This window comes from Haliotis cracherodii, unplaced genomic scaffold (genome assembly GCF_022045235.1).
Source record: "Haliotis cracherodii isolate W230 unplaced genomic scaffold, xgHalCrac1.p SCAF_1, whole genome shotgun sequence".
NCBI lineage: Eukaryota > Metazoa > Mollusca > Gastropoda > Lepetellida > Haliotidae > Haliotis > Haliotis cracherodii.
In genome coordinates, this window is record NW_027266264.1 from 73054590 (window position 1) to 73075885 (window position 21296).

The window sequence follows — 21296 nt, forward strand, 5'->3', positions numbered from 1 at the left end:
ATAAATAGGGAAGGAAACAAGCCTGTCTTCTGACTTGGATGGATATAGCTCTATATGAGCGACTCCGGGTCAACGAGAATACTTGGATTGTATACAAAACTGGGAATTAACTTCGTCAAAAGGATTCTTTGATGTCTGCTCAACTATAGATCTCGCTGACAATTGGATAGAGTATTGTCATCGAGTCTGTACAGAACGTAACTCAGAGGCAGAGAAATGGTTTGAAAAATAGACACTTTTTCAAAACTCGCCCGAACTGACTACGATTTACGTGTTGCATTGTGAATGTGCTGCCGAAGGCGACAGCCGTCTGAATCTGTTGAATCATTCAACTGCATCGAGGTTTCTTGTCCTCATCTTGTGTATGATGCTTGACGGGCCTGGTTATAAATGTGTTATTGAACGAGGAAATACGATAGTTATGTCGTGCAGACTTAAAACAGACAATAATTGGTGTTAATTTTCCATTGATCGAGGGACTGGTTGTTTGCTTCCATACACTATCAAATATTCCCTTATTTCCATGTTAACAGCTTAATTGGATTCCACCGTTCTGGCCGAGGTTTGCCGTTACATTCACCGCCTCACAAGACTGGAGGGCAATTGGTAGGAGCTGGACAATAGGCGTAGTTTCAATGCACATTTTGCGCAGTAGCGATGTAAATAAGGCAGCAGAAAGGGAGAGATGGTTTATGTTTGTGATCGATCAGATGATTGATTGACCACCGTAATTCAATTATTGGACATTACTCCTTCCCAATACTTATTGATATGGGGGATAATAGCCACTTCTCTAATGTTCTTTTCATTATGTGAATTATTGATGTTTGGGAGAGGACCTCATTTGACTGTTTATATTCCGTAATGAAATGTGTGGGAAGAGATTGTCAGCCAGCCTACATCATGGGAAGAGGTTGGGAGCAGCGTCTCCTCATCTGTTGACCACACGGTGACAAACTCGAGCCCAAGTGGTTTAACTGTTACAGCCTTGTTTACAAGGACTCCGAGCTCTGGACCAAACCGATATACATCATCAACGGACCTCTTCACAGTTTCAATAGAAATTCTGATTGCATTGGGAGTCCAAACACGTCAAGTACGTTTGAGTGCACATCTATATATGAATGCCGTTCGTGATATGGTTTTATTGAATATTGGAGTATTGCGCTCGTCAAGCAGATTAAATGTCATGCAAGGGAGAATACTTAAATGAATATCACTGACATATACGGGAATCCCCGTGGTGGGGCATTACAGAGAAGAGATTAAGTGCTTGTACTCGATAGCAATGCTGATGACGTGAACGCCGGGCATGATGAAAATGGTCCATCGAGTTGGTGGTCACCGATGGGCGATTATCCCAAGGTTATGGCGGTATACCATGTTTTCGTTATCCCTTGCCGTCATTATGTTCATCGTTTCCATGTACCAGACAGACTGCTTAAGCAGGGCGGAACGCCCCCCTCCCATCTACACCAGGACCCTCCCAGTTGGGGGGGACTTACAGGACTCTCTCAGTCTGTCGGAGAAGATTGTTGCCGTCCTTTCGCCAGTGTTTCCGTCCGTCAATACAGATCGTATGTCTAAAGTGAATTTATCAACAATAGGCCGGATCACGACATTTTACGATTTGGAAGTCCATAATTTGTCATCTCGACGCCAGCCATCAACGATGAAGGAATATTATATGTTATTCCAGCCAACCACAACCTTTGATGAAAGGAATATCATGCTTATCACCTTTCAAACCTTCATCCGGGCTTGCGAACTAGCCAATCTGACGTACTTCCTGTATGGTGGAACGTTACTAGGTGCCTATCGTCATCACGGCATCATCCCCTGGGACGACGACATCGACGTGATGATGAACGCGTCTGAGAAGGATAAAATCCAACACGTGCTCTCTCAGTTCCCCAGCTATGGAGTACACACGCCATCTCATCGACAATGGAAGTTCTATAGGAGGGACCTGCCAACATTAAAACACAAGCCCTACCGGTGGCCTTACATTGACATTTTCTTCTATGTAGAGAATTCCGAGTACCTTTGGGACGAAAGTCCTCATTATAGACAAGATTTCAATTTCACAAAAGCGTCGGTCTTCCCTCTGCAGTACCGCCCATTTGAGAGGGCAATTTTACCCGTCCCTTGCAACATGGAAGAAGTGTTAGCAACAAACTATATGATTAATGTGTGCACGACGTCGAACTATATTCATAAACTGGAATCGGATAAACCGTCACAGTTAAAACGGCGCGTCCATTGTAAACATCTACATTCCCTTTACCCATTTGTGTTCAGGACAGCTGACAAATATGGCAATCTGTTTGAGGAACAACGACAAGGCAAGAAAGTGCTCAGCACCGTGACACTGCCACCGTTCTGCAGGCGATAATCGGAAATGTGTGAATCTCAGGTAGTGTTTGTCAGTGACAGGCGCAGGATGGGTCGGTGTATTTGTGCTTTCGTGTGTAAAGGATAACGGAAACTGTGTTTGTGTTGGATCCGAACTCGGACTATGTCTAATCTGAACTTTGGATGTACCTGATCTGTTCCTGTATAATCTTGTTTGTCTTTGGTCTGAAACATTGCTATCCCAGATCTGAAACTTGTCTGTCCATGTTCTGAAACATGGCTATCCCACATCTGAACCTTGTCTGTACCTGATCTGAAATATGTTTATAGGAGATCTGAAACATGTCTATCTCTGGTCTGTATTTTGGCTATACCAGATCTGAACCTTGTCAGACCCTGGTCTAAAACATTGATATAACGTACCTGAACCGTGTCTGGCTGTCTGATCTGAGCCTTGTCCGTTAGTCGTCTGAACCTGTATGTTTCCGATCTGTAACCCTGGCTGTGTCTAGTATAAATACAGAATATGGATTGTATCCAATGTAACGAATAGATATGTCTAGTCTGGACCATGACCGTATATCTTGAGCAAAACAGAGTCATATATACCATTTATGTATATAATGTCAATTATGTCTGTATTAGTACCATGCATTATTCTGAATCCAAGCAGAATCTAGTAAAAAGTTGCATATCCGACTCTCGATGCAGTTGCTCCTAACGGCAAACGTGGTGTACATGCTGCCTTTGGGCAAGAAGTATTAAGTTTAAATGTCATGATGTTTGAAAGCGTGTAAAAATAATCATATAGATCTTTAAGAAATTAAAATTGAAAATGATCAATAAATATTCGTATAGTTCATATTCTTATCTATATTCATATACCCAGAATCTAAGAATAAGTAGTGTATTATGGAATCTAAAAAAAACAAATGTTTTTCTTAATCCCATAAACAAGTGACTTTCATATTGAAAACGTGGGCAAGGTAGAGTGCTCTCAGCGGCACTGAACGTACAAACTAGCGTCTCACAAACTATCTTCGGGTTAAAAAAACACATGTCTCTACGGAGACTTGACAATAATGTGTTTTGTCTGCAATCCGCAACAAGTGGAAGCAAGTATTCCCTGGTGATCGATTTGATAATTGATTGATATCCGATCTTCCACTGGTTAATCAATATTCATTCCATTAAAGACCAGGTCGTGTTTTTACATTGACCTCTCTATTGATTACGACACAACAGAGGTTTCTTGTGCGGCGCACGGCTCGTCAACAGGTCGACGTTGCAGTTGCCCCGTTTTATTGGGAGGATGCAAGTCACTGAAGCCTTCTACTTTAAGTGATCGTATTAAGGACGAATTGTAGGTAAATCCATGTGTTTGAACACCCAAATGATAAATGTTTTCCTTGTTTGCACATCAAATTAATTCCTGAGATAAAAAAATAATGTACATTGCCATGGTTACCGAGAGATTATGTTCTGACATTCATTATTGGGGAAGTACTTCCTCCTTATCTTTTAAAGAAACTATATGAATTGTTTTGAAGACTGACAAAGGAAACACTTATTGTTCCTTGAAACCTTGAATCCAGATGTGCGGTTGTCATGGCAATCAACATTATCATACCAAATACGAATGAGAACAACGTGCAAAAGACCAAATAGTTTGTCCTCTGCTAAGGTCTTCTTTTCTGGGTCTAGACTTTGCAGGTTGTGCTGTATGCCTCTTAGTTTAGCCAAATGTGTGAAGATAGAAACGTTCTGCATAACAGCATTATTGGTACACCACACGAAACATGGATAGTGTTGGTTACATAGGACAAGTCACTGATGGTATTTTGTATGTGTATTTCAGTATTCTTAAAATCAATATTTTGGCTATCAAGTTTACCTGTACATAGGGCAACTCGTGCAATGCATCAAGTGTTTGTAATGTGATACGCATTTAAATGTGCAATAATTCATATATTAACCGCTAGTCCGAATTTATGCATAAATAACAGCTTCTAAATTGGATATTAATAATATTTCACTATAAAGGTCTGTGTTCAACAAATATAGTCAACTTGAACCTTATGTTTAGCTTGATACAAAATCATATTATAAATAGAAACTAGTCTCTTCTGAATGTTAGTTCTGTTATGTTAGTGTCGGTGAAGCAGATTAGTCTAATTTACAGTGTCCACGCTGTGACCAGTGATACAGTACAAGGTGTCAGTTCAGTTCCATCAGTTACATGGATGTATACAGGATGCAGTAGATGAAGTGGCCTTCTCTAGACTTGCTTCCCATAGACCGCTTTACCTTTAATAAAATGTAATAAACAGGATCTTCCTATTCAAACACAATAAACCAGCTGTTTTATAGTCTACCAAATATTCCCCTGTCAAAACCACAGTCAGGAGTGAGTGAGTATGGCTTTACGCCGCTTTTAGCAATATTCCAGCAATATCACGGCGGGGGAACTCCAGAAATGGGGTTCACATATTTTACCCATGTCGGGAATCGAACCCGGGTCTTCGGCGTGACGTGCGAACGCTTTAACCACTAGGCTACCCGACCGCCCCTTCAAGTCAGGAAGATGGAGACTAATGGTTTAGAAAAATGTTCACATGTAATATTATGAAATCTCTGGCTTGTGTACATGTCAAGCGAAATCGATTTAAATTTTTCAAATTTAGAAAAATGTTACCAACAGAACAATAACGTTGTTTCATTTTAGTACATGCTATAAAAATTTGTATTTAATTTAAACTTATTTGGATTTATAGAACACTCATAATTTAATGGTAGAATGTGATGGTTGAGACAATCTGGTTTAGTGGTTAACAGTTTTTCGTACAATTGTCTCTATTGATTATGGAAAGATTTGTATCGCGTATGTTTCCAGATAGTTTTGTATACATAGTGTGTTGTATACATGTTATTTTGTATACAGGGTATTTTATATAGACATAGTATTCGTATACAGAGTATTTTGTATGCAGAATGTTTTGTATACAAAATATGTTGTATACAGTCTTTTTTGTACACAGAGTGAATTAACGAGATCATGGTTCCTGTGCTGTACTGCGCGGCAGTGTCCGTGTTTCAGATCTGCAGTAAGAGAATAGTTAGACATTATAATGTCAAAAACATTGTTGACATGAATTTATTTACCAAATAAATATTTGAACTGTCCTGCTTTGTTTCTTCTTGCTTGACTGTTAATGTCTCATGGAAATAACATTTTGTCTAATGTATATTAAAGAAAATATATACATGTTGAAGTAGGTATGCCTAACGATTGTATTTTTGAATAGACGCCTATGAATTATTAATTCACTACACAATCCTGGCCTTCTCAACCGCCACGGAGATAAGAGGTTGGAGGATAGGAGGGAGTATTATCTTCCTGCTTAATAATTAAATTCCGATTAATTATTCCCAATTTTCATGAATTTATATCCTTTGGGATTTATTACTGATAAGAATTTCGATTGTTCATTTCACTACTATTTCACTGAGCTTGGAACTGGAGAAATGTATAAAATATACCTTTTTGTCGCTCTTTTTTAAAGATTCGACTTAAACGCTTCCATAGTTTGGGGATAAAGGTGATTCGTCAGAACGGAGATATTAGCCTGACCATCAATCATCATTCAAAGAAGGCATCCTTAATTGGGTTGAAAATGCTGATTTATATGTTTAATTGCGGAGATCGCCGTGATCTGGTTCCACAAAAATGAGATGTATTATCCTTGGTTTGATACGTCATATTCTTCAACCAAAAGGTGCAGGGGGATAGCCTGGTTGTAAAAGCGTCGGCTCGAGGTAGCAACGATTGCTTGTTCAATGGTATTCTCTTGAGGTGTGGAAGATAAGTGCGTCAGTTTGGTTCTATACCGCTCTGGACAGTATGTCATGTATATCACGGCGTGTCCGCATCATGTGTGGGGAAAGCCATGGTGGCGAGGGTGTTAGAGTGGACTTTCAACTTATTCCTTCTTTCAATAAAATTCAACAAGTCAACCCTGTCTCCCTTTGCACTAAAGGCGACTATGCTTGTCGTAAGAGGCGACTAACGGGATCGGGTGGTCAGGCTCGCTGACTTGGTTGAAGCATGTCATCGATCCCTATTGTGTGGATCGATGCTCATGATATCAATCACTGGATTGTCTGGTCTAGACTCCATTATTTACAGACAGCCGTCATGTAGCTGGAATGCTGCTGAGTGCGGCGTAAAACAACCAACCAACCAACTATAGCTTCTAGAATACCACCCAAAGACTTAGATGTCTACACTACCAGGGGTATGGTGTCAATAACATAGAACTATAATCAGGGCGAACCGGGATTCGAACCGATGACCGACAGTTGTTGGCATGCCTCCAAAACGCATCTCTCCACAGCGAATATCGGCGCCAGAGACGACGGGCCACCGGTGCTCCTTCATCAGAAAGGAATCGTATATCTTGTGAAATATACACGGTTTTGTATGTCCGTGGAGGTCGATCCCAGGGCTGTGTGTCAGATACCACCCACAACTTACAAGAACAGAAACCAATAGTAAGTTCACACTGCCACAGTCGAAATCATTCGGGACCAACTCCTTCCATTCCGGGACCCAACGAACGGCTACGGAAAGATGATAGTGTTGATGAATTCATCGAAAAATACTTATCAGACGAAATAGCAACTGCAACTTTCACAAAATCCGACTTCAAATCAAACGAGAACTATTTTCACTGAAGGTTAATACGTGATGAAATATTTATCAGAACTGTTTCCACGTTAACAGGCGTATGCTTGAAATATATTCCAGTTTAATCGTGTGCTCGTCGGTATTTTGCTTCAGCGAAAGCTCCTGTACAGATAACGGGGTATTCACAGAGTTGAACGGTTGTGCGTAATCGCGCGAAAAGATAGGAATAAATGAGCTTTCCTTTAAAAAGGTGAACGTGGGAATGTAGTGTTTTTATTTGTGGGTAGCATTGCGATTTCATATTGACGTTTACGGGTTTAAATTATGTTTGATTCATGGTTGTATTTACAAACGCGACCCTCCCCAATCGTAATGTTTTCTTAAGGCGTTTATCGCCCCTGAAGCCACTGAACAAGGAATGGTAATTGTATTTTTGGTCCCACGGAATCTGCATATTTAATGAGATGAGAGAACCCTTGCGAAATCGTAATGAAAGTTATCAGATGTGTTCATATGCATTAGAATTGGATTTTGCACTGGATGTATATATTAGATTAAACAATGACCAAAAAGTATTTTTACAGGTTTTCGGGAAGCTAACATTTCCTTAATTTGAACATGAGAAAGGCTTTGTTTTGGTGTACATAAAAAACATCTTGGATCACGGACTTGCCCATAGTTATGTTTTGTCTTGACAATTCTGTCTTTTTATGTCTATTCTTAATCATACTAGATGTCCAAAACTTATATGTGTAAGAAAGTTCTTCCGAGTATCCCCAAATTTTCCGTATCATTACAATTGGACAACTTGCCCTTATTATACGTCGTCAAGTATTTAGTTACCATAATTATCATAGACATTAGAGTAACCACCCTAATGTTTCAGTGCCTTCACATAGGTGGATAGATTGTTTTAGAGCCTGTCAGTGGAATCATTTCTATTGGTGTCCCTGATCCCTGATCACCACATGGGCGACGAACCAGTGTGTACAGTTTTCATAATTTTGCAAAAAGTCTGTTTAAAAAAAATAGATCAAGGTAAATGTTTCAACGGCTTTAAATATTTTTTGCCTCGAAGGAGAAATGCTTTGTTTTGTTTGACTTGACCCTCATGGTAGAGAATGAGAAAAATAGGATTGAGAAGATCTAAACCATTTTGCTTTGTCGTCTTAATCGCTGTCTCGACATTTATAATGACGATGTTTATATGCCAGTCAGATATAATCACCACAAAAAAATGTTTTCTTAAAAGATAATACCGGGGTCTGATGGTTACAATTTGTCGCTAGCATTATTATTTTCTTTTTCATATTCAGTCGGCAGTAATATTTAAATGTACTGTCTGCCACATAAAAAAACCAATAACAACAAAAACATATAAAAACACTGCCATAAAATCTACTTTAAGATATCAGACACTTTGAAGAAAAAAATCGCAGAATTTCTGTCATGAGGTATTGAATTTGAAAGTTGTTGTATAATGCACTTGTAAGGTCACTGCGACCTGACTCCTCCCATATCAGTTTCATCAATACCATCACTTGGTAGAGGTTCAGTCTTGAGCATTACTCGACACTATCAGTAAGATTTGCCAACCGATTTTTCCTTGGGCGTCACTCACATGTGAATTAGAGTGGTAGACTGAAGTTTTCGGTAAATGTGAGCAATGCGTGGTTATCGCACATATCGATTAGGGTGTCAGCCTGGATGGATCATGTTATACATTTGATTAAGTCAGTCATACGTCATGCTCAGTTATCCAGTGTATTATACGCCGAGTCTGTTACAGATTGCCGGGCAAAAGAAAATGTACGTTTGAAAACTGGATCTGACCAAAAAATTACAAACGTTGTCAAAATGTTAGGCTTAAAACAGTCGCCAAAACAATGCAAACTTTTAGTCCAAAACACAACTAAGATACCTGTATCAAATACATCATCATAGAATAACCATTTCCTGTCTGTTTCACTTTTAACTACCATCAAACATGGGTTAACATCTTGGTTTTAGATTATTTTCAGTTTTTCCGTTTATTTATCCCAATGGATATGGAATGCGCGGGCTACTGGAGGATTGGTGTACGCTAGGCAATGCAACACAATGTTTCCATTCATCTACAACATGCAGTTTGATCTATTATTTTTAGGACGAGCTATAATTGTTGGTGTTGTCATCATAACTAATAAGCTTGATGTATTCTTTCTAAGAACATGTATGATTGTAGAACAACTTTATGATTAGACTTCCCGACGTTCGCGAGCCACGCCCTTGTGGTTTTATAGATGGAGTTGTGTCCTCTCTTGGTTAACAGAGCAGGGCATGACTTGCTTTCCAGATTTCACCAAAATATAGGGTCTACGGTCGAAACAAAACGAAAATACATTTTTATTTCATTTTTATTCTCCATTTGTGAAATGTTGCTCTTTGGATCGTTATTTATTCAAAAAGACCTATTAGTTACTTTTCAAAATCTTTGTGACGGAATTGCCTGAGAGGCATTTCTTATACGATGACGGATGACAAAGCAGACATGTACATAATGTATGGATAACAATAAAATAAAGAAAAAGTTATCCATAAATTGTGTGTTCTTTGCCATTTGAAACTGTTATACTGTCTTTGAACAACGCTATCTTCTATATGTATATAGGGGCGGTCGGGTAGCCCAGTGGTTAAAGCGTTCGCTCGTCACGCCGAAGACCCGGGTTCGATTCCCGACATGGGTACAATGTGTGAAGCCCATTTCTGGTGTCCCCCGCCGTGATATTGCTGAAATATTGCTAAAAGCGGCGTAAAACCATACTCACTCACTCACTCTATATGTATATATTCCCGATGCAGCTTTTTAAAAGAATTTGTTTTTCGTTTCAACCGAGATAGAATACCTTTTAAGGTCTTGTGAGATTTTAATTTGACGCACTTGTCATTCAATGCTCACGCGGCTGAAAATCGATTTTTGCTTAATAAATTATATGAAGGTTAATTGTGTCTATATTGTTAAAAATAATACTTTTAAATTTATGAAATCAGAACCATTTGTACGCTAGACTAGTGCTCATTCATTCGCTGGATTTCCTTACGGAAAGAGGAGATACTTTACGGTAGATTTATGCGCCAAGGAATTGCTTGCCAAAGATAGTTCATGTTAATTCATTGGGTGTCAGTGATGATGTAGAGGTGCAAGCGGAACGGTCCATCACCATCTCTCTGCCGTGCTTCTGTTATCAAACACATAGTCCATACACTTCTTCTGTATATAGGGGCGGTCGGGTAGACTAGTGGCTGAAGCGTTCGCTTGTCACGCCGATGACCCAGGTTCGATTCCCGACATGGGTACAATGTGTGAAGCCCATTTCTGGTGTCCCCGCCGTGATATTGCTGGAATATTGCTAAAAGCACCGTAAAACCATACTCACCCACTCTTCTGTGTATATAAACCAGTATAGGAATATCCAATCACTAAGACTGACGACTAAGAGTGTAAGAGATCAAATAAATATAATGCCGTACTTTGATTTCATTAATGATTAATAACATATGACAACGTATTTTTGCTTATTAGAGCCGCTCTCCGAACATTAGATACGTTGATTCACACTGTGGGGTTGTTATACATTTTATATGTGTTTTATAACACCCATGTCAGCAATGTTTCGGCTGTATCACGGCTGCCTGTGAATAATCGAGAGTCTGGACGAGACAAACCAGTGGTTGATATTATGCGCATCGTCCTACATCGTTGGAGTAGGATGGCACGCAGTCAACCACGTCACCGTGCCTGACTACCCGATCCCATTAGTTGCCGTTTAGTCAAACAGTAGAGTTCTGGGGAAATATCCATGATTGAACGAATGTTTTTTTACGCCGTGGCCAGATATATTCCAGCTTTATCATGACGGCCTGTAAATAGTTAGTTTTATAACAATAAAATAAAGAAAAAGTTATCCATAAATTGTGTGTTCTTTGCCATTTGAAACTGTTATACTGTCTTTGAACAACGCTATCTTCTATATGTATATAGGGGCGGTCGGGTAGCCCAGTGGTTAAAGCGTTCGCTCGTCACGCCGAAGACCCGGGTTCGATTCCCGACATGGGTACAATGTGTGAAGCCCATTTCTGGTGTCCCCCGCCGTGATATTGCTGAAATATTGCTAAAAGCGGCGTAAAACCATACTCACTCACTCACTCTATATGTATATATTCCCAATGCAGCTTTTTAAAAGAATTTGTTTTTCGTTTCAACCGAGATAGAATACCTTTTAAGGTCTTGTGAGATTTTAATTTGACGCACTTGTCATTCAATGCTCACGCGGCTGAAAATCGATTTTTGCTTAATAAATTATATGAAGGTTAATTGTGTCTATATTGTTAAAAATAATACTTTTAAATTTATGAAATCAGAACCATTTGTACGCTAGACTAGTGCTCATTCATTCGCTGGATTTCCTTACGGAAAGAGGAGATACTTTACGGTAGATTTATGCGCCAAGGAATTGCTTGCCAAAGATAGTTCATGTTAATTCATTGGGTGTCAGTGATGATGTAGAGGTGCAAGCGGAACGGTCCATCACCATCTCTCTGCCGTGCTTCTGTTATCAAACACATAGTCCATACACTTCTTCTGTATATAGGGGCGGTCGGGTAGACTAGTGGCTGAAGCGTTCGCTTGTCACGCCGATGACCCAGGTTCGATTCCCGACATGGGTACAATGTGTGAAGCCCATTTCTGGTGTCCCCGCCGTGATATTGCTGGAATATTGCTAAAAGCACCGTAAAACCATACTCACCCACTCTTCTGTGTATATAAACCAGTATAGGAATATCCAATCACTAAGACTGACGAGTAAGAGTGTAAGAGATCAAATAAATATAATGCCGTACTTTGATTTCATTAATGATTAATAACATATGACAACGTATTTTTGCTTATTAGAGCCGCTCTCCGAACATTAGATACGTTGATTCACACTGTGGGGTTGTTATACATTTTATATGTGTTTTATAACACCCATGTCAGCAATGTTTCGGCTGTATCACGGCTGCCTGTGAATAATCGAGAGTCTGGACGAGACAAACCAGTGGTTGATATTATGCGCATCGTCCTACATCGTTGGAGTAGGATGGCACGCAGTCAACCACGTCACAGTGCCTGACTACCCGATCCCATTAGTTGCCGTTTAGTCAAACAGTAGAGTTCTGGGGAAATATCCATGATTGAACGAATGTTTTTTTACGCCGTGGCCAGATATATTCCAGCTTTATCATGACGGCCTGTAAATAGTTAGGGGTGGTCGGGTAGCCCAGTGGTTAAAGCGTTCGCTCGTCACGCCAGAGACCCGGGTTCGATTCCCGACATGACTACAATATGTGAACCCCATTTCTGATGTGCCCTGATATTGAGTGATATTGCTGGAATATTGCTAAAAGCGGGGTAAAACCATACTCACTAACTCACTCACTCACCGAAAATAATAGAGTAAATGAGAGAATTGTGTTTATACGCTGCTGTGAACACAGTTGGATCTACATGTATATCACAAGAAACATTAAAATGATCACGTCTGGACCAGGCAAACCTGAAGCTGATAACACGAACATCAACACAGGAGCCTACGATAACACACACTCCCCCAGGGCACACTTACATATAGGTACCGTCTCATCCTCATCCTCATCTTCTGGATCCTACAACACATATTTGGTACAAAAGAGCTATTCTGCCCCGGATTCAAACGGAATTTAATAAAATGACAATTATGCTTTCGTCATGATTAAATCACACTGAAACAAGACAAGCCCACGTCTATTTCAGTGTCAACCATTTTGCACTCCCGGAAATCAGTGTTAGCTTTGTCTGTTACACAAATGACAGCTGAGAGGATTTAGGTCAGATTTCTTCACACTGAAGTAATTGCAGTCACATCGACCAGTGGCTAAAACCTTCATCTGATTAGTAACCCAATCATTGGTCAGCTACAGTCAAACCGTGGTCTCACGAATGCATCCCATTGCAGCCATACAGTATCACTGATGAGGTGCTGTACGCTTGCCAACACGGACGACCAGGACAGCCGTGGACATTAGCGGGTAATGGCTTATACATAATTAATACTGACAGAGTACCTTCAGGAGGAAACGAACCTACAAAGCGAGCGTTAATGATTCAGGCGGTACTCTTCACGAATGTGCTGAAGGACCCATGGTTTTGCACTCAGGGGACCTGGGAGTTTTGTTGGACATAAATTCGCCACATGCTATTTTGTCAATCCGCCGATCGAATCACATATGTCCTGAAACTTCCCCCCCCCCCCCCCCCCACACACACACACACACTTTTCCTGCCCCCCCCCCCCCCCCCCCCCCCCACACACACACACTTTTCATGGAAGTCTGAGATCAAGTTTCTTGACTACTAACGCTTCGACGAGGACGACAACTACTACTACCACCATTACTATTACGACGACAACTACCACTTGACTACTACTAATGACCGTAGATCCGAAATAATGGGTACTCGCTCGAGTATGAATTATGCGCTCGAGTATGGATTATGCACTATACTAGCCATGCATGTATGACGCGCTCGCGAACACCTTGGTATCATTACTGTTTGATACTAGTGATTCATAAACCCATGCTCATGATATAGTCGGAATCGTACATTCGACTCAGCTTCATGCAGAGATTTCCATTGGATATGGAAAAAGTTTTGTCACTATATTTATTATTACCATCCTCCTCCTCCTCCTCCTCCTCCTCCTCCTCATCATCATCATCATTATTATTATTATCTTATAACATCTTGCTGTACATTCATGGACATCATCGTCCAAATAACATACATGTCGATTGAATTAAGTCTGTTCTCAACGAAAAGAAAACTTGCCGGAAATAAATGCTCTTTTAATTCAAACTATGCTTGAATTATAAACCTTTTGTTTGTTTGTTTATTTGTTGTTTAATACCGCACTATGTATGACAGCGGCCTTTAAATGATCGAGTCCGGACCAGGCAACAGAGTAACTGATAACGTGATCCAGATCCTGGCCCTCTGGTACGATGACATGTAATCAGCCAAGTTACAGAGCAAGGCCACTCGAATCCGTTTCACTGCGTTCTTACAAGGATGAGATACTGTGCTCTGAACAGATGGACCAGACTTTTATATCAGCAACGATTCACGCCGTCAGGGTACAATGACATGCAATCACCCAGTCTGACCACTCAATAGTTGGTTGATTCGCACTCAGACATATTCCAGCTATATGACGACGGTCTGTAAATAATCGAGTCTGGACCAGACAATCCAGTGATTAATGTCATGAGCATCGATCCACGCAATTGGGATCGATGACATGCATCAACCAAGTCAGCGAGCCTGACTACCCGATCCCGTTAGTCGCCTTTACGACAAGCATAGTCACCTTTTACGGCAAGCATGGGTTTCTGAAGACTGACCACTCAATACAATGACATGCAATCACCCAGTCTGACCACTCAATACAATGACATGCAATCACCCAGTCTGACCACTCAATACAATGACATGCAATCACCCAGTCTGACCACGCAATCCATTTAGTCACCCCTTACGACAAACATACGTATTATGTTGACCAATTCAAACACGGAATCCACAGGATTATCAACATGATGTGATGAGACACGTCACGGACAAGACCAAGATGGTCTGGCGAAAAGGGTAAGGGGGGCAGTGATTATTTCAATAAACTGAATGCAATATTAATAAACAATGCATTTCTTTGCTCTTGAAATAAACGTTACTTCCCGGGTTACAAGGATCAAGGATGTTGCATTCAGGAATATTTCCCCTGTATCAAGATGGCCTGTAAATAACCAAGTCTCTAGGCGGACACACCAGTGGGTTGAAAGCATGGGTCATGCTCTTCACCGTCGGGGCACGCGCCAAGTCTTGTCAGGTCCTTTGTCGATGCTATTTCATTAATCAGAAGTACCAAAACCCTATTCTATCCGGGAATCTGAAGAGAGATATGGCGAACAGGTTCAAACCTGTTCAACTTGTGGAACGTGTGTTTTTATCTGATTGAGACAGTTTGTCTTTTAAGTCGCATAACTTTTGCACCCACAGACACCAGTAATAGTAGCAGAGACAGACAGATATTCACTTCAAATTATTTATTTGGCACAGTTTACATTAATGGCGCCTAATTTTCAATAATTTGATTACTTGATTTAATAATGAGCAGTGTTTGATACAACGTCTATGCTAGTGTTCTGTAAGATATTTTGAGTGTATGAAAAATGTACAGCTCTCAACAAGCTAAGATATATACTTTGTCCTAATGTCAGAGTAATGATCACAGACAAATAAATCAAACATGCATTTCATTTTCAACATAGTGTAAGCCTTTAGATCTACAATGTACACACAGGCGTTGGTTTTACTCCACCTTGGCATAACAACCAGTTCCAACTGCTATTTTACACTATCGGCAATTAAATCGAGAGCCTCCACATTTAAGTGTCTAGGAATGCCAAAACATAAATACCCTGCTACATTTGAGAGTGTTTTAAAGTGTTTGTACTCTACGTAGCACTTTAAACATAGCACAAAAAGGCAGTTACGTTAGCTGCTACCAGAGTGTAAAGGTTTGTTCTAGAAACGATGCTGGTCTGAAATGGGTAACTGTCTTGACAAAAAGTGAGGAACATCGCGATCCTCCTCCTAGTAAAACTTTTGTAGAAAGTCGATAAATGACAACACAGTTACAAAACACAACACGTAGCTTGTCAGTACATAAGCTGCAAAACACACGTAGTAAGTCTGTCCCTGTGTGTCTAGGAAAACATGAAGAACACAATGCCAGATCCAATTATGCCCGTGCCACAGCTTAGCCCCAAGTAATCTGATCCACTTATTCTAATTTGCTTTTTCCCCGCGCTGATAAAAATCTACTCCATCACCACAGAAGACACATTTCTTGGTAAATGCCCTGCGTCTTCCATTCCTTTATCAAGATGGCTGAGATAGAAGGGAGATTATAAATAATCCAAAAGTAGATTTGCTTTCACCTGGCTTCATTTCCGTCAATTATTGGCCTCAATTTTCCTTATATAAACTGATGACTGCGCAAGTGCTCAGGCTAATGTCAATCAGCACTGCAGGGCATGCCAGCTGGAGATATCATCCTGAGTGTAGGCCAATTATTATACTTCTGCCAGACGTGTATTGGTGATCAAAGGCATGTGAATCATTCTATCTTTAGATCCCGGGAAGTAACCCATAGGAAAAATATTATCAAAGAGTTGGTCATATCCTTCATTGCAGTGCAGGTTGTTAGACGCTGTGTGATGAAATATGGATGTGATGACATGGACGACACGCTCAGGTCCTGTTATGGATGAGGTGAGGATGACTGATGGACTTCAAGGAACCTCATGACGTCCTAATTTATTTTGAAGTCAGTAATATTATCTATTTATGTAATGGCTTTCTGTCGAATTTCGTCTTCTCTCACGAGTGAGTGAGTGAGTGAGTGAGTTAGTGAGTATATTTCAGCCAACCATGCATGTGGGGGCATCGAATCTTCCTCTTCGAGGTGAGAAACGATGCACATTCTAGGCTACCCCGCCCTCCACCTTACACCATTGTAGGAAATGTAGGTAATCTCAGCCAACACCGCACATTCCTACTACTATTCGGTGTAATACAGCTCCCCTATTATGGTAGTTCCTCCCCCGGACCTATTCTCCCAGTCGCCTTCCACGTGTATGTAACAACTCGGGATCAAAACAAAGCTAGCGGATGACTCCAAGGTATTTATCTCCATAGAATTGCGATGTTACACACTGGATAAGCCAGGATGCATGAAGCATACAACCAACAGCTTTTAATGATTACAATTCTGTAATAATAATTTAATGTAGTTTATGTAATCAGTGCAATTACACAAGGAACAAGGAACGGATATAAGACTTAAGGGTCGTTACAGTTCGTTAAATCCTGGGAGGACTGTAGATTCTAACATGCTAGAGAAAATGGTTATCTGTTAGCCGCCGTCCTTTTGGTCGAATGGAAATGTCCAGTAATGCAATGAGACTTCAAAAAGATGCATTTCCTGCACTGTGATAAATATGTTGTGTGAAGTGACAGATACTTTGTCATATCCCAGCACTGCGGTCAGACCGGGCACGATGACCTCGACCTTCACGCTGTTACAGGTTGTTTCTACACACTGACGGGCTGAGCATATTAGTTATAATGAACACTGTTAAAATTAGTCTTAATGAACAGTATATTAGTTATAATGATCAGTATATTGGTTGTTATGAACACTATTTATATTAGTCATAATGAACAGTATATTAGTCATAATGAACAGTATATTAGTTATAATTAACAGTATATTGGTTGTTATGAACACTATTTATATTAGTCCTAATGAACAGTATATTAGTCATAATGAACAGTATGTTAGTTATAATGAACAGTATGTTAGTTATAATGATCAGTATATTGGTTGTTATGAACACTATTTATATTAGTCCTAATGAACATTATATTAGTCATAATGAACAGTATATTAGTTATAATGAACAGTATATTGGTTGTTATGAATACTATTCATATTAGTCATAATGAACAGTATATTAGTCATAATGAACAGTATGTTAGTTATAATGAACAGTATATTGGTTGTTATGAATACTATTCATATTAGTCATAATGAACAGTATATTAGTTATAATGTACAGTATGTTAGTTATAATGAACAGTATATTAGTTATAATTCACAGCATGGTGGTCATAATTCACAGCCTATTTGTGATCATAATAAGTATATTGGTCATAATGCACAGTTTATTAGTTATAATGCATAGTATATTAGTTATAATGAACAGTATGTTAGTTATATTTATCAGTGTATTGGTTATGATGAACAGTATATTACTTATAATGATCAGTATATTGGTTGTTATGATCACAATTTATATTAGTCATAATGAACAGTATATAAGTCACAATGAACAGTATATTAGTTATATTTATCAGTGTATAAGTCACACTAACATTATATTAGTTATAATGCACAGTATATTAGTTATAATGCACACTATAGTAGTCATAATGCACAGTATATTAGTTATAATGCACATTATATTAGTAATAATGAACATTATTATAGCTATAGTGCACAGTATGTAAGTTATAATTGGGAAACCTACGAACGCGCATATGTTCATAGCACACCATAGATCGTAATCAGGAAAAAATAAATTGGTTTCGAATCCACGATCAATGGATCCTTGAAGTGTTAAGGGACGCAACTCTGCAAAGTGAGTTACGACGCCTTAGACCACGGGGCCATCCCTGCCTCTCAGTCACTGCCGTCGAATACAAAAGTTTGTGCATGGTCAATGAAGGTGCCGTCTCATCGTCAGCTTAAACCTGTTACCAGATTATCTAGTCATTTACGAAAAAATCGTCATAGTCCAAAGCACGTCGACGAAATATACTTTTTCCAAAACATACCTGTCCATATATATTAACATACAAATACAAACTATTACAAACAGCCGCAATTAGTCCAAATCAGCCAAATTCTTCCTTCCTTGAGGATCTTCAACAAGAGGCCTATTCACCATCTTATCAGCCGGATAACTTCACCGGTTTCCGCTAAACGTCCGGTGTGTTCCGATAGTACCTCGGGCAATTAGACTTGGCTCCGTCCTTCATCTTGACAAGATAGTGAGAAAACACAGGCTCAAACTGGCTCTGCATTGTGTCCCCCTGGTGATTTGGTCTTTAATTGGATCCGCGTGCGGTGTGTTTAAGGAGAAAAGTAACTACGATGCCAGGTCCCCACTGCGTGACCGTAGAAACAAACTGCTTAATTTGCTCAATTCATGCATCCTCTAGAGATTGCCTCGGAGTCTTTAACGATTACAAAGAGACTCGGGCGAAGAAGGTGAAGAGAATGACCTGATGAGACTGACCTGTCTAATTATTGTAAGAGGAGATTAGAGCGATGCCCACGTCCGTGGTATCACTGGGGAAGGCGCGTAGACCAACATATTCCAGACATGTTTGTTTGTTGGCAATCGAGGGTAAGCCAAAATTCCGTGACTACTTTAAAGGAATTCCCTTGGTTGGGGTCAATGGGCATATTGTATTTTGGCACAAATGTGTAGGTCAAGGTCATGATGATGATGATGATGATGATCTACTTGTCACGCGTCAACATCCATCCACTCTGTGGTCTCTCATACCGCTAAGGTTGTTCAGAACAATTTTCTGAAGAGAGGATTTGATCAGTTTGATTTGAGGGCTTGGTGGGGAAAGCCTGATATCCTGCGGTAACGTGTTAACAGACAAACAAGGCCGCCACTGGATTCGTCCCCAGCTCCGAGTGCAGCATCTCCACTTACAATTCCTGTATAAACCATTGGGCACAGAACGTGAAGTTTATCAGTTGTATCCGAGTCTGGTATTGGGCTTCATACCGACATGTTATTTATATTATCGTCATTTAATGGATTCGGATACTCATCCCCAAAGTCAGTATCGAATGAGCCCTTCTGATCTACTAATTCTGTTAATATATCTAACAACTATCCCTTGAAATGTATCTTGACTGATAGAGGCCCAAATGCAACAAATATATTTTTGGTCAAATTCAACCGAAACACACCCTGTCCTATCTGTTTGGTAACATCTATAACATTTCTGGAATAATCAAAAACGTGAAGCACGTTGGAAAATGTCTTCAATTTCCCCCAAAATTTTAAGTATCTTAAAAGCACTATTTTCGTCAGGTCTGGTACTAATATTATTGTATTCACAAAAATAATCACTACAAAGGGTATGGAGGGGAGATGCAGTGGGCGTGGGCGTTGGTGGGGGTGGGGGGTGGTGGTGAGCCTACCCTTTGTTTTCTAGGTTTGTCAGCACCATGTCCATGGTGTGTTTCTCCCTCATTAAGCTACCTGGGGCGGTGTGGTAGCCATGTAGTTAAAGCGTTCGATCGTCACGCCGAAGACCCGGGTTCGATTCCCCACGTGGGTTCAATGTGTGATCCCAATTCTGGTGTCCCCCGCCATATTGCTAAAATATTGCTGAAGGAGACGCAAATCCATACTCACTCACTCATCAAGCTGCCACCATTGATGTATGATGTATGTACTGCACACTCACTAACGTACGTCTTGAGATGCTATTAATAGCTGACCTAGCGTGTACAAGGTCACAATGAATTAAACATGACATGTATATACTTTTTGGTAAGGAAGCAAGCGATGACAGGGACATCACGCGACCAGTCATTTCTCAGGCCAAAGGCAGAGTCAAGAATAGGGAAATGGTTATCATCATGTTAAAAATATCAAATTAGGCTGGAATGAAAATATCTCATTCATTATGACCTACGGCAACACATTTTCTCATAGAAAAAATGTTTTTCTTCATATTTCGCTTTTTAGTGTTGCCGGCTAGAAATGTTCATTATAAGTTGTTAGACCAACCGCACTGACTCTGTTCAATAAATGGCCATTGACAGGTTGTTACGTTGTTGTCGGTTTAAATCCTGACAATTGGTTTTCTCTTTCACCAAATAAGGTTGAATGAAGACAATTTCGAATGCCCAATGAAAAAGACTTCAGAGGATATGGCTGACACATCTCGCCAAGATGATTATTCTCTGTCATGTTACATAAACATGGGCTCCATATTGATGTCAAGTGGTTGCCTTGTGGGGAGTCGGTGTGTTTATTAAATGGCTTCCGCATTCGTAACAATGTGAAGTAGTTTACTTGGAATGGGTCGGGGTTGGGTTTGGGGTGGATGGTGGGGGGGTCAGTGTGTTTATTACATGGAATGCAATTCATCTGCACATTTAAAGTGGGTTCCAACATAATTCCCGACCATAGTACACGAAGGGTTCAATCACATGACCCTTTCGAAACCGTACCATGTATCATAGATATATGGAAAGGCTTTTGGAAATGTGTATTCGACACTATCCACCCAAATAACAGACTTTATAGTCACTTGAAGTCTACGGGCATACATTTAAGGTAGCCAAGTGTGCGTTGAACGTTTCCCCAAGTTCTAAATACAATTTGAGATCCTTAAGGTACTACCTCTGTGACTAAATACTAGACTTGTGTTTCGAACTATTTTCAAGGAATTCATCTGAGTATTTCCGATACGACCCCAGTTTTCAATTTTTAGCTTGTGTGCCCAAGGGACGCAACTCTGCACAGCGAATTT

At 40.0% G+C, this 21296-nt stretch overlaps 1 protein-coding gene across 1 annotated transcript; it reads left to right on the top strand.

The window, feature by feature from the left end:
• The first annotated feature begins 217 nt into the window (after positions 1–217).
• LOC139468330 (uncharacterized) lies at positions 218–5459 on the top strand. Its single transcript, XM_071250232.1, has one exon. It carries the CDS (start codon positions 1313–1315, stop codon positions 2393–2395), a length of 1083 nt encoding a protein of 360 aa, XP_071106333.1. The 5' UTR covers positions 218–1312; the 3' UTR covers positions 2396–5459.
• Positions 5460–21296: the final 15837 nt, after the last annotated feature.